General features: G+C 40.1%; 2 protein-coding genes and 1 non-coding gene across 4 annotated transcripts; 1 reads left to right on the top strand and 2 right to left on the bottom strand.

Annotated features, from left to right (window-relative positions):
• Window positions 1–657: 657 nt before the first annotated feature.
• rrp7a (ribosomal RNA processing 7 homolog A) lies at window positions 658–2,825 on the bottom strand. The gene is made up of 7 exons (XM_010896693.2): window positions 2,722–2,825; window positions 2,318–2,460; window positions 1,706–1,831; window positions 1,471–1,594; window positions 1,222–1,319; window positions 919–1,126; window positions 658–843 (listed from the first exon to the last, which is right to left on the bottom strand). Exons 1-7 carry the CDS (start codon window positions 2,780–2,782, stop codon window positions 758–760), a joined length of 846 nt encoding a protein of 281 aa, XP_010894995.1. The 5' UTR covers window positions 2,783–2,825; the 3' UTR covers window positions 658–757.
• A 683-nt stretch (window positions 2,826–3,508) lies between these two features.
• On the bottom strand, window positions 3,509–11,833 carry poldip3 (polymerase (DNA-directed), delta interacting protein 3). Of its 2 annotated transcripts, XM_034295579.1 has the most exons (11): window positions 11,783–11,833; window positions 11,544–11,647; window positions 10,712–10,815; window positions 9,903–10,309; window positions 9,346–9,405; window positions 9,124–9,198; window positions 8,126–8,353; window positions 7,819–7,896; window positions 7,555–7,684; window positions 7,337–7,403; window positions 3,509–4,425 (listed from the first exon to the last, which is right to left on the bottom strand). In XM_034295579.1, the coding sequence occupies exons 1-11, from the start codon at window positions 11,816–11,818 to the stop codon at window positions 4,218–4,220; spliced, it is 1,497 nt and encodes a 498-aa protein (XP_034151470.1). In that variant the 5' UTR covers window positions 11,819–11,833; the 3' UTR covers window positions 3,509–4,217. The 2 variants fall into 2 exon arrangements, with proteins under 2 accessions (XP_034151470.1, XP_010894997.2); XM_010896695.4 differs by lacking the exons at window positions 11,544–11,647; window positions 11,783–11,833 and adding an exon at window positions 11,156–11,308.
• Window positions 11,834–12,456: 623 nt separating this feature from the next.
• On the top strand, window positions 12,457–12,611 carry LOC114840432. The gene has a single exon (XR_003782626.2). It is a non-coding gene; the product is annotated as a U12 minor spliceosomal RNA (small nuclear RNA).
• Window positions 12,612–14,609: the final 1,998 nt, after the last annotated feature.

Below are 14,609 nucleotides of genomic sequence, written 5' to 3'. Positions count from 1 at the left end.
TATTTGCAGTAATACTCATGAGTGTTTACAATATTGATTCACCCAGAAATGACTGCAGTTGCAACCGAAAGCACATACTTCTGTGGCAAAAGAAAAACAATACCCGGTTTTCATTACCTCGTAATTTTTGAGCAACATGGGCATCTCAAGCACATGAAATAATTGCACACTGGGGCAAGCAAAATCCATCTTTATATTGCTAGTAGCACAACCTCCACACCTCCTAAAAGGAAATTATGCCATCTTTGAATCTTTATTTTAAAATATAAACAAGTTTTTACTTCTCTTAAGCTGATTGAAGAAAAAAATTATTGGTTTGTTTGATTTGCTGAATATATAAACTCTGTTGCACCTACTTCCAAATCACTTCACATGCAGTGTGTTGACGGTTTACCTCAACACTTGGGCAAAGATGACGTAAATTTAGTAAACAGTGCTGCACCTAAAATGTAAATAACCAATAGACTGACTAAAAACACTTATCCTACTTGACATTGCATCCACAGTTAAAGCAACATGCATGTCTGCCTTGACAACATTAAACCTAAAATGATCCTTAAGGTATTCATTCAAACAACATGCATTGCTATGCTCTTAATCAAATAAAGAGATCACTTGACTCCATAAATTACAGTTTACTGACAAATAACAGAGACCTAGGAAGAGAAAAAAATCTTTATTGATTGGGGGAAAGCAACAGTGGGGTTGTTAAAAAAAACAAAAAACACCAGGAAAGTCAGGCGGATAGGAAGCTGTTTTAGTAAGGTCGGAACTTCCTTTGTGCTCTAAGCAAAGCAATTCGCTGTTTGTCCTCCTCAAACTTTTTCCTTAGTTCAGCAATGTCTGAAAAATGAAGAATTGTAAGCATTTTGCACTAAAGCACAATGAGTTCAATACATGTGATAAATGTCAACTTACGTTCCTTCTGTGTGTTCCTGTGCTGCCAGGTGTAGAAGTTTATGAGCTCCTTCCTCTTTCTCTTTCTGGTCTCCTTCTGCAGAGCTTTCTGATTTGCTACCTCGCTGTGGGGTCGGGCCTTGGCCCCACCTTTACCCCTGGTAACTTTTACCCAGCCCTCCTCGTCCTCCTGCTGCTCCTCGGCCTGCTTCTTCTGTCGTTTAGCCTCCTGGGTGGGGAAAACAATGTGATAACATGATACCAAAGTTTGTTTTAAGAAAAATGTAGAGGCAAGATTTAACAAATGCAAAGAGAGAATCAGACCTCGTTTTTTCTCTGATCATAATCCTGCATGAAGGCATCAACTGCCTCCTGTAGTTTGTCTGTCTGAACAATTGACTGCTTGTACTGATGAATCCATTCTAAAAGACAGAAACCAGACAACACAGACAGTGTTGTATTTTAATTACACTGCAGTAAATCTGGGAGAAATGCATTCCCAGTTTCTATAATTCTACAACCACCCAGAAAGAAAAGACAAATGCATCCAAGACGACTTTGAAGCATACTCACTTTTTAGACCGGTCCACACCGGTTGCTGCTCAGTGGACACAACCAATGGGACATTGTGGGGATGAGACTTGGCAGCGGCAATGCTGGTGGCCTTCTGAAACACGATGTAACCCACTACAAATCCCTGTAGGTGATGGAAAGAGAAAAGGCTCAATTCTGAAGCTCATTTGACTGTCCACAGAAACAGCAGTACAATGATCTAGGCACAGCTCGTTTGTGTAGATTCAGCGAGTACCTGTTTCTGTGCTGTGGTGAAATACTTTGCCAGTTTGGATGTAGCATTCTCAGATGACCCTGGTTTCTCCCTCAGCTCCACTGACTGAACTGGACCAAACTGGGAGAAGAGCTCCCTAATAACACTCTGAAAGACGAAAGCGATTAGTATTCGATGTGGCAGTATCCAGCCAGACCACAGCAGCACAGGTATGCTAGAAAATGGGCAAACAAAAATCTAATTGCATTGTCTCCCCCCCACAAAATATTACAATTCCTTGTGCCATACAGATCTAAACAACTGGGGGACTCATACATATGACTTATTGAAAAGCAAATTGTTGTATTTATGGAAAAAGTTAAAACTATTTCACGTAACTGAACACTTGCATAATGCAGGGGTGTTTTTTAATTTAACCTTTATTTTACCAGGCAAGTCAGTTAAGGACACATTATTTTACAAAGAATGCCTGTAGGGATTAAATCAAAAGGACAAACAACACAGACAGAAACCTATAAACACCAATAAACTATGAAGCCACTAACAAGAAACCTTACAGCCATCACATCAACACAACACTAAACTATGAAGAAACATTGATAGGTACTGACAGCCTTAACAACATAAACATACCTCTGAGCAATATGGGGGAATGTTGAGGACAAACAGTGTTCGGTCTAGTGGCCTGTGTGTGGTTTTCTCTGCTCGTACCCGATGTTCTTTTACAAATATGTTGTGCTGGGCAGTACTTTCGGTACTGAACTGTAGAGACAGCACTGAGAACGAGAGAGTTTTTAAGTCACAATACTTCAAGCAGTTACACACCATACTACATCAACAGCCTGATGTTGTAAACAGCCTGTTTACAACGCTGCAGTGGCTATGAGTAAATGACTCCTGAAGAAAGCTAATGAGCGCTTGAAACCTAAATGCGTTGGCTACAAAATGCTATAAAATCCCAATTTATATATATATATAATACTTATTACAGTGATCATTAGGTTAATCTAAATGTGCTTTTTTTTCTCAATAATTACCTGTAAATCCTCCAGAAATAATGCAAGCCTGGCTGGCATGTTTCGCATTGGACGGCGCCATCTTCTTTGTGACCTTTCACACAGGAAGTATAAAGAAACAGGCGTACTCCTTTTTCGGAATTATTCTAATGTTTCACTTCTAATTAAATATAATTATTACATTTTAAAGCATATTTTGAATCAAGATTTGTTTTTTAAATGAATAAATGTAAAAACAGACTTGATGGAAACAAATTTGCCTGTTAAGAGTTTCTCAGAAGAACCCAAACTTAACCCAAACCTATTTGTAAAGGAATGTGTAATCTCCCTAACATGCAACACATAACACACACTGAAATCTCTGACCTATGACCCCAGTGCTTGAACTAAATAGTTAGTTTGGTACATAGTTTGGTTTCAAACTATCATCCAATTCCTAGTTGGGAACTTGCAGAAAGTATCCAAAATCCAACTTTCCAACCCAGTGATCACTGACACCATGATTTAATCTCATTTCTACCACAGCAAATATCTTTAGTTTATTAGAGTGTGGGTTCCAAAACCAGGGTTAATACAACAGTAGAGTGGAAAATACAATGGAAACACAGAATGTCACATTTTTATTTGGACATGATAAGGTACCTTGTGTATTACATCATCAAACACTAGTAAAAGTCATTTGGTGGAAATCAGAGAAATATTTGCTTTATGCTGATTTTAGAAAATGTGTTAGACGGTCTCACCAATTAAAAAGCTACCTACAGTAGCTACTGATGCAAAATGTAATTAATAACTAAAGGGTGTGAAATCATTTCTTTACAAAGCAACATTTATTGGCAGAAATTCACATGTACATACATCTGACCTCACAACTACAGCTTTATAGATGAGGCAGCTGTAGAAAGTCATTTACAGAAAATTTAACATAAATTGATGAACTAACTTCACATCTCTAAGCCGCTCAAAATGAATAAACAGTAAAATAACAGCCACAAATAAGCACTGAATTTGAATGTGGGGAAAAAGAATGTCGGATCAAATATAACAATGGAATTTGAGCATGTGTAAGTCATTTTGCTAAAATTAAACACCTTATTACTTAACCACATTTGCTAGTGGTTCAAATTATGACTACGGTTTGCATAAATCCCATAGAATCGGTTTGCGGGGGGGAAATTCAGAAGAAAAACTAACTTTCTCAGAGGAATGGTGATCAATGTGAACTATTTGGACATTTATCAAAGTGAACCATGTTACGTAATACCAAAATATACCCAGCTCACATTTTTTTCCCCCATTCCAAAATTAATAAAAAGAATAAATGGAGAAATGAGACTCCGTTTTCTGTTGCGACAAATCCATGTATGCCACAGCTACAAATGATGTACAGTGTGTTAATGTTTTGTAACATGACAACGACCTGGGAAATGTATATACAGTATCACTTTTTTTTTTTTTAGCATGTCAGTTGATCAACCTCCTATCAAACAGGAGGTTGAAAATAATTAAAAATAAAGTTATATCTTGATGCGGAAGGCAGTGGACTGTGAACCGGGGGACTCAGTTGTAGAGGGGTTTTGGGCGGTAGATTTAAACAGGGCCTTGAGGATAGTCTGGGGATCCACCTCAGGAGTGGGCTGAGAGGAGGCTGGCCGACCCCCAGGACGAGACAATGAGTGGGGAAGGCCTTCTTTCCTTCCACTGCCAGGAGTGTCACTGAGCCTCCTATAGGAAAAGAAAACATGAGACATTTAGGTCTTAAAGGATAGGGACAGTGACATTCTATTGGCTCAACTCCCAACACTTTGGATTTGTAATTAATTCAAGTGAACTCGGCTAGCTTAAATTTGAGGGTGTTTATGTACTTTCATCCAGTTTCAAAAGTGAAAGGAAAGAGCTACCATATCCTGCTCCAAAAAAAAGTATTGTGCTCCAATCACAGGCATAAAGTACAGCTCATGAAAGGGACTGCCGTCCTTTATATGAAGGCTCATGTAAAATGGCCAAATGCATTGACTGTTCAAAGCACAAAACTGTTACTTAAAGTGAACCTGGCAACATAAAAGTAGATGTGCAGTCATCTTAAACCATTTAGAAATAAAAAAAACTTACATAGGCTCTGATACTATGCAGGATCTAAACTTTTATGTTAAAACATGCCACAAGAACATTCATTTTCCATTCTAAAACAAAATGTCTACAGGAACCGGGCCTATTTGAGATGGATCTGTAAGTTTACATTCCTGTATGTTAGTCATAGTAATGGGTGAGCATCTACTTATATCAAACAGGGGGACGCTTTGTCACCCTCACTGATTAACCTATCAATTCAGCAGCTTAAATGCTATAAAAAAGCAGAAATAAGTGCAGTCATCATGCTGAGTCCTCTCTTGTAGTCCACACAAAATTGTCAGCAAAAGCTCATTTTCAAATCCAAAAAGTCTGGACTGTCAAATTTGCACTGGTGACATCAACACCCCAAATTCCAATGAATGGAGCAGGAAACCCTGTGCTAAAATCAATGGAAAAGGTTACCAGGGTGGTAAAGTTTAGGGGAAAGGTCAGAAAACAGGAATACTATGCAACTCTGGCGATTCAAACCTGCAAGCACTGAGGTCTCATGTCAACAGCATTTACAAGCGATGTACCAATACAGCTTTTTTTTTTTCCAGACATCCCCCGTTTCCACGAGGTATTAATTCAATCGCATCTAGGAAAACAACATATCGTGCGCGTGACCGTTTATTTGCATAATCGTTATGTAATGGACAGTTTACTTTATATTTGCAACCGGATCGAAGCTTGGATGGCTGAAATTAGCGAGTGTTTAACATCTCGAACTAGAATTTTCGCGAATGTGGAACTGCGGATAGCTGGGGGAATACTGTACTTATATTTGGGTACTTGCCGATACCAAGTACTGATACCAAGTCCTCAAAGCTGCACTAGGTAGGATTTTGTCAGCAAAAAAAAAAGTTTTATCCCCTATAAACATGTGGTGGACTGGGTTCTGGCGTTTCCACAATTCTCTCGTCTTTTCACTTCATTTTCTGTTTCACGAAAAGATCAGTTATCGTCACCTATATTGATAGTTACTGTATCAATATCATTCACCAATGAAAGAAAAACAAACGTTGTTGTGCCATGAAATGAAATATCTTTGTCAGTGCAAACTTCATCAAACCTCAATCCTTATTGAGCAATTGCTAGTTGAGGTGACGGCTAGTTGAGACAAGTAATGAGATACTAGTAGGCCTATTTCAGGCTAATATGCTGTTAAAACGGCCAGCGGCAAAAGCCATACAGTTCATAGATGCTATTTGTGGTGGAAGTATACGTAATAAGAAACGTTAGTCAGTTTAATTCTGATTAATGGTGTCTAGCGAAATATTCAAACGTGGCATGATGTTAATGCATGACAAAATTATCTAATGTTGAGGTGCAATTTTACTTCATAATCCGTGAAGTAGGTACTTATAGTATGTAGTAAAGCGATTTCAGATTGCTGATATATATAGCATTAGTTCGCAACTGGGAGAAGCTGGAGACCAGGACAACAAACTGCCACTCCCTTGTCTACTACAGCATTAGCCAAGAAAACTGCGAAGAAGCAAAAGACAAACTAGCTCTCTACATCTAGCAACCAGAAACCCTAAGCTAAAATTAGCAAGGCTAAGAATAACGTATTTTTTGTAATTAAATTCTATTTTTCATATTATTATTATTCTGAACTTCATTCTCTAAAGAGGCATTGGTGTGGAACTGCTGTCTGACCGGTGAGTAATTGCAAAATACATTTGTTTTTGTACTGAAAATATCCTAAGTCGCGCAGCTTTAATAAGGCAGTACTCTCCCACATTATCAACAACCGACAACGGCTGGTCATCAAGTGCAATGAACTCGGCAAGAGCCTCTGGTCTTTCATTTGCTCCTGCCCGCGGGCTGTCTTCTATTCTGCTCCTCTAGTGTTCGCTGCATAGTTTGTGCTTGTTGTGGTTCCGCACTGCGGTGTTGTGTATAAAGACGTTTGATCAAACTGCTTGTTTTAAATTAGTGTTTTTCCTTTCTTCCTCTTGACAATTGAGCAGAGCAACTCTGCTGTACTTGTGTCACTGCTGACATCTCCCTCTTCCCGCTCTACCAATCTGAGTTCTATATTCTATACCTGTGTGTCCAGAGGCGACAGAACCACAGAGTTCCACTTAATGTTTCCATGACGTGGAATCAGCGCCGGGTCTCGGCATATCTCTAGGAGTACACAAGCCCAGTATCGTCCTGATACCATCCCTAGCACTAATGCCTGTCCACCTATACCACCACAACTCCCCTGGCAAAACTTCACGTGAAGCCACAAGCACATGCTACCTGCCCCCAGCGGGGGGGTCGTCTTACTGTGTGTATTGCACGAGGATCGACATTTACTCGGGTGGGGGTAGAGGCAGAACAGCACAACAAATGTTAGACCTCACTCAGTCAGGTTTCTTGTGATGATCCAAGACAACCAACATTGCAGTTAGCCATTGGAAAGGACCAAAACAAGCACATCGCAGACTGAAATGAAATAGGGCCAAGTTCGATAGGAATTTGGGGCAGTTTTCACAAATCATATGAATACACCAGACGGGAGGAGACTTACAAAAGAATGGGCTGGTCGGAAGTAATGACACTCCCCTGCATGTGAAGATTGCACTTCATTGGCTGGCCTGGAAAAGATAAAAATGTATTCTTATTTGTTTGGGGGGGGGGGGGGGGGGGGGGGTTCAGAACACTAGTCATCTCTTACATCATTAACAGAGGCTGGTGCATAAAAGCGCAATCAACCTTGAAACAACGTTGCCCTTCCCGGCCCCTTACCGTCCAAACAGCGGTTGTTGTACTTCCTGTAGGCGCTCACAGCGTCCTCCTTCCTCACAAACACCACCTCAGCAACCCCCACCTTCACCAGCCTCGCTCGCTTCAGGGCACCGCACACACAGAACAGCTCCTGTGGACGGCCACATGAACGCAGGGAAAAGGTCAGTCGGGTGCGCTGAATGAGTCACGGCCGCACCATAAGCAAGCCTGCAGAGTGACCAACAGCCGCAGAGGGGAATTTAAAATAAAACAATCTGCGTTTACCACTATGTCCTCCTCAGTGACACGCGGGTGAAGATTATTCACGGTTATCTTAGTACCCTCCAGAGGACTAAAGGCGGGCTGGAAAACAATAGAAAAGCAAATAAGTATGCAGCACAAACACCAACAAGCCAAGCCATGAAAGGTCAACGTTAAGCTCCATGCCCGACTATCCCTATCGAGGGAGATGTAGGCCGAGCGCCGACCCGAAGGGCTTTTTCCCCCCCGAGCTGCCGAAACATTCTTTCCGGAGACGACCTCGTGTCATCCGGTGTTCCAGTGACGGCTGAGGAAATGGATGATGACTGACCTGCGGGGGCGGAGGAGGCTGGGGGCTGGGCTCCGACGCAGGCCCCGCCTGCTGCAGGGTCCTGGACACAGGCTGTAAGGGGGGAGCGGAGGAGCGAGAAGCCCCCGCACCGGGACTGGGCCTGGTGGGGGCAACGGGCACCGGGGGACGAGGGGCAGTGTACGCATCGTTTTTCACTACTTTAGTGATGGGGGCTGACATTGAGAAAGGCGAGCCCATGGTGCCAGGCTGTGGGAGGAAAACAGAAAGCAAATGAATGGTGTTTACTGAAGGTTATGCATGTTGGGTGACGGCATTTAATATTGATGACATACTCGAGGGGTTGGAAAAAAAGAGAGAGAAAAGCAATAGAAAAGCAATATCAGAAGTACACACACTGAAGAAAAGGAGTAATCATTTTCATAAACATACACAGGGGTGACAAATTAAAAGAAAAACCTTAATCAAACTGCCCGCAGAACATAAATGCAGATGCCCGCATGTTACAATAATGCAATTAACATGCTATGATGCTCTGTGACATGTATAACAATGCTGAGCATGCCCAGTTGACCTACATTTTGGATCAAGGTGGCAAGAAGAAAGGATCTTAGTGACTAAGAAAGAGGGTTAATTTTTCATCGCGGTTGCCAGATCTCAACCCAATTGAACACCTATTGGAGATATTGCACCGACATGTCAGACAGGGCTCCACAACACCATTATTGAATGGTGGTTTTGTAGAAGTCACCGTTGAAGATCAGCAAACTAAAGTTTAAAAAAATAATAATATTTAAATGTGATGGTGTGTGATTTTGTTGTACTACTGCTGGCAGAAACAATACATCTGTTCTAGCATACCCTTTGACCTTACCCTCATCAACATGTGGAAGGCCAAGAAAATAAGGTGATATATGAGGTAAAAAAGAAGACTCAGAAAGGTCTTTAAAAAAACAACCAATATTTGATGATTTTGGGAAAAGCCCCACTGACAAAAAAGTCTGTCATAATCTGCTCACCCGTGACTGCAGCATATTGTTGCTTGTAGTGGTCTTTATTGGCTTGCTGGGCATAACAACATCACCTGAGAACGACTGAGAGACAAATGGTACATTGCTCACGTCTAGCAGAAAACAATCAAATTTAGTTGACAGACCTACAGTTTTTAAAGACAAGACAATCTGAAGTCATATTGACAGTGAACTTTTGATACCTGTCTGCCAAAAAAAAAGAATCCTTACCTGGGCACTCCTGCTTGGTACATGCATACGGATCCCACTTGACATCCCTACTGGCTTTTGCTGTTAGAAATTAAAGTAAATAATTTTTCAGAAGAATAGAGGGTTTAATGTGATTCAAAGCAATCTTATATGCTCATCACTCCTATATATACACATACACACACACACACATATATATATATATATATATATATATATATAACTATATCAACTGTGTAGACGTTGTGGATTCTCTCTCTGTCCTTTCTCTACCGCTAGCAGCACCATAACAACAGGTACAAATCTGAATGTAAATTATACTGACGCTACCAGAACTACACACAGAACCCAAACAAGCACGACTGAATTTAAAACATATTTCAAAGAATCATTTTCACCAGCTTTAGCCAGCAACTACACTTGGAGCGAGGCTACGCTCTACTACAAGAAACAACGCAAGACCTACGCTACGCACATACTGAGGACGTGTGTAAATGTTTCCCTGACCCTAGATAATATGACACCGATTATGTTGTAGACCCGTTCTGACTATCACTTTTAGTTCAGCGATCCCTCACCTGGATGGTTTTGGTGATCTTCATGGGGGCTACCATTCCTTGGCTTGGGGGAGTCCCAAAGCTCCTCTTAAGACTCAGCCTGTCACGCGCATCCATCATTCTGTTAGGGGCGGGGGGCGCAATCCCAGATCGATTGTTCTGTCCTTGTAGGTTTGGGGTGAACTGCCTGGCATTTGCACTGGCAATGTCATTGGTAGTGTGTATCTGAATCTGCTGCATGTGTGCCTGTATCTGTGCCTCTGGCTTCTGCTGTAAGCTCTGTGGGGTAACATTAAATGGACTCTGTCCTTCTTTTCTCGAGTTGATCATCTGTCGGGCATCCTGGACCCCGCCTGCTCCTCTGCCACGGATTCGGAAGCGGGCGTCCTTCTGGACAAGTTTCTCTCTAGCATCCTTCACTTGAAAAGCTGGAGGAAGAAAGCGTAGGATATGAGTATGAGTGACCAGGATGCCAGACAATTTCAAGGCCCCAACTGACTTGTTAGAATACTTAATATCATGTACAAAGTAAGAGTAAAAACATGTGGTTGGAAAGTTTATGTTGTAAAGGACTGTTTACAAGAGACAGAAATCCAGACAGGAATGACATTTCCAGGCAACATAAAAAAAAAGCCATGGTGATAAATGCCAAAGTTGCCCTGGAGCAGAATGTTAACATATGAACTCTGCTGACTGGCTGCCAAATTTGCCTATTATCTTGACTATTTCTTCAAAAGCGGATCAGAATTAAATGACAGTCTGAGTTTCAACATTCTAATCTCCTTGAATGTTTCTTACTACTGAAAAGCATAGGTCTGGTTTTTGGTTACCTGTTCCTCCACCACCAAGTCTCTGCCTAACATCAGTCATCCCAATTTTCTGTCGCGCATCAAAGGTCCTCCCGACCCCTCCTGCGCCCCTACCAAACATAGGCCTGAAAGACAAAAATGCAGATCGACGTTAGTTGTTTCATACTAGTCTGTCCTAAAAATGCACAAAACACACGATTGCGCGCATATATTGATAATTCATTTATATGCAAAACGGGTTTGTCACACACAAAGCGCAAACATAAATAATAACAGAACACTAAAATAGTATTTGATTTAGTCATATAATCAATATGGATCTCTGGCGTAAAAGCACTAGCGCAGCTAACATTAGCTACTGTAGCTAACTGGATCTTCGAAAACGCCTCGCGTTTAGACCAGAGCAGGGTACAATGCTTTATTAGCTAGCAATAATACTAGTTAGCTAGCTATATGTTTACACACATTCTTTGGCTTTGGTTTACTTAATTCCCCTGAATTGTTATCCGAAACTCGTATCTGGTAATTGATTAAACCGATACTAAAAAGCAGAAAATAACTATTTGTAACGTAGCTAAACGGAGCCCTGGCAATACATAGCTAGCAAGATAAGTGGCTAATTGATAGCCAGAGAAACTAGCCATGGTGTCCCATAGCAATAGAGCCGGAAACAGAACATGTAAACCAATGAAAGACAAGTAGGCGGGCGTTTTACTGGACGGCTGAAGACTTGAAATACTGTAGTTGTTCTAGGAAATGTATGTATTCATTAAAATTAATTATAAAACTCTCAGTATAACGCACCACAACTTTTATACATTGCAATCAAACCCCTAAATTACTAACACAATACCTTTTAATCGTTGCTTTATTGTTTAAACCGCGTCGGCGTATCACTTCGTCCAAAGAAATGTCTGCCATCTTCTTTGACTGACTCAAGCGCGTGCGCGGCGGAAACTGAGATGGAACAGGAAGAGAAGACGTCCGATTCCTTCGTTTTTGTATTTCATTGGAAGCCAGACCGAGCCATACACAGCAGCTATCGTATTGGTGTTCATAGCGACCCACCCTTTTAAGCATGACGAAACTTACTTTATTTTCTATAGATGTTCGGACAGAGCCGAACATCTTTGCATAGTATCCACCATCTTCAACGGAAGCTGAAAAAGAGAAAACAGATGGATATCCCGTTGGGTGAAAGTAGCAAAACTAAATCCATTATTTAATAGAACTCTCTTTCCCCAAAAACATTTTTGACATGGCTCCGTTGTGGAATTACGTATACAATTAAATAAATATATGGTTGACAAGTTTAAATAATAATGTAGACACATTTTCCTCTAAAATTGGTTTTTGGTTTTAGGATCAGAGTTGTTAATCAGAAAGGGTCGTAAATATGGCATTGTGACATGAAACAAATAAAATAGCAATTCACTGCTCATACTTGTACCTCTGGTATCGATTGCTCTTCACAACGTTTTACGTTATATGAGTGGTTGGGGGTGGGGTTACGTTAAATATTTCCCATGAACCTTTGCGCTCAATATAGATGAACTCAATATAACAAGTATATATTTTATCAAATTGTCTGTCCACACATATGCAATCGACCAGTGAAAAGGTATAATAATTAAATACATATTGCGTTTAAATAATAAAATTAAATTAAAATGTTAGTTTTTTTTACAAGAGAATTCAATCGTCCCCACCATGACTGTGATAGTCTGCGTTCAAAGGTAAGCTCTGTCCTCGATCATCGATTGGTTATGCCTTAAACTGATGAGTAAGGAAAATAACGACGCGGGGTGACGCCCGTGTCCTCGCCCAAATTTGCGAGAGCAATTTTTGAACGGGTACAGGTCTGCCTGCAAAGGTGACTCACCTACTTTGTGAGATGCCTAACGGGATAAGGATCTGCCCGACCCTTTATTGTCAAAAATAAATAAAACGCAGTATGTAACTACTCATAGAGAGGATAAATGGAATGATCGTGGGGTCCATTTTCCACGGTAATGGATAAAATGGAGCGGTTCATCAACAATAAAGGTATACTTTCAAGAGCATTTGTCAGTATACGTTTTTGGTAGATACTTATTGCCTTCCTGTTTATGTTTAATGAATACATGTATGTTTTTCATGTTTAGGTTGTTTAGGCATCAATTGCAATCAAAACATAAATTCAGGCATAAACAAGTAGGCTAAATAAAACATGATAGTTTTGGGGCTTTTACGTAATGATTTGGGGTTCGACATATCAAAAACGAATTGGCATTTTACTCAGGGGCGGAGCTTAGCTTAAACTCCCCTGGGTGTGAAGCTTAGCATCATTGTTACGTTAGTTCGGTCTGTCACATATGTCATGACAAAGTTGTTTAACAATGTGTGGTGTTGACGAATTATGTACTATTAAAATGATTTCATTTTCTGCTTTATTTTTGTTTGTTATGAGTGGCAGACGTATCTATGCCGCAGAACCTATGCACCAATTAAAGCTCTGCATTTGATACTACTGCCTGATTTTAGGAATAGACCTTCATTCTAGAATTTATTCTAGCCAAGTATAAATAAGTATTCAACAATACTGTGGTATAACGGGTGCTTTGAGGCCTGAATGCTGATTGGCTGATAGTCGTGGTATATGAGCAGGTAGATAGCAGGCCTGGCATCACATAACCTTTTACTGCCCAATTGGTTAGTAGCTGTTTTTTTAAAAGCAACAAGGCTTGGTTTTCACTAACCTTGTGAAACCAACATAAGTCAGATTTTTCTGGTGATATAAAATTTAAAAAAACATGATACTAATTGTACAGTCTGCTGAGACGGCAGGTAGCATCTAACAAGTTACTGAAAAATTACTAGATAAAATCCCAGATGGCAAGCAGAAAAATCTGAGCAAGGCCATTTACCCAGATTTCTCTCTAGGGTTGTAGATTTTTCTCTAGGGTTAAAAACCTAATTCAGATGACGTTTATAGATCAATGTTAAAATTAATGAAAGAAAAAAAGACACACGGGTTGAAAAAGAGGCAACATTTTTTATATATTTACATTGGTCATCCTATTTCCCCTACATAAATATACGCAATTGCAAACTGATTCTTGCTTAAATAGTTAAAGATTAGATACACTTCAAAGTTTTTAAGTCTAAGACCTCTGAGATGCATTAGGCTTTTGCAAACATTTCTAATGTTGTAATGGTGGTTGTGGAAGCATAATAATTCTAAGCAAGTTTAAGTGTAATTAATCTCACAAATGGGAGTACTCCCCACACATTTTTGTAAATATTTGATTATATCTTTTCATGCAGTGTGAGGTGTATGGTCTGACCCCCCCACCCCTTCAACCTCTGCAGCAATGCTGGCAGCACTCATACGTCCATTTCCCAAAGACAACCTCTGGATATGACGCTGAGCACGTGCACTCAACTTCCTTGGTCGACCATGGCGAGGCCTGTTCTGAGTGGAACCTATCCTGTTGAACTGCTGTATGGTCTTGTGTTGAGTTATATTGAGGGGACAGCAAATTTACACTGCTATACAAGCTGTACACTCACTACTTTACATTGTAGCAACGTGTCATTTCTTCAGTGTCACATGAAAAGATATAATCCAGTATTTGCAAAAATGGGAGGGGTGTACTCACTTTTGTGAGATACTGTATGTCTTTTTTCCAATTGTGTAAAACCTTTAGGTAAAAGGTATTGCAATGTGGTTTAATAGTAATACCTTTCTATTTTCTACATATTAGTGTGTTTGTAACATAGACTGTATATATAGGTTTGTAACAAAGTAATTATTTCTATTTATTTTGTATTTTTATTTAACTTTTTTTAAGTGTGCCCTGGGAACATTAATCCAAGAATAAAACAATAAAATATAAAATACATCCAAGAATAAAACAATAAAACAATAAAATATAAA

This window comes from Esox lucius, chromosome 11 (assembly GCF_011004845.1).
Source record: "Esox lucius isolate fEsoLuc1 chromosome 11, fEsoLuc1.pri, whole genome shotgun sequence".
NCBI classification, from domain to species: Eukaryota; Metazoa; Chordata; class Actinopteri; order Esociformes; family Esocidae; genus Esox; species Esox lucius.
Note: the sequence above shows the minus strand (reverse complement) of the source record. Positions and strands in the feature narration are given on the sequence as shown.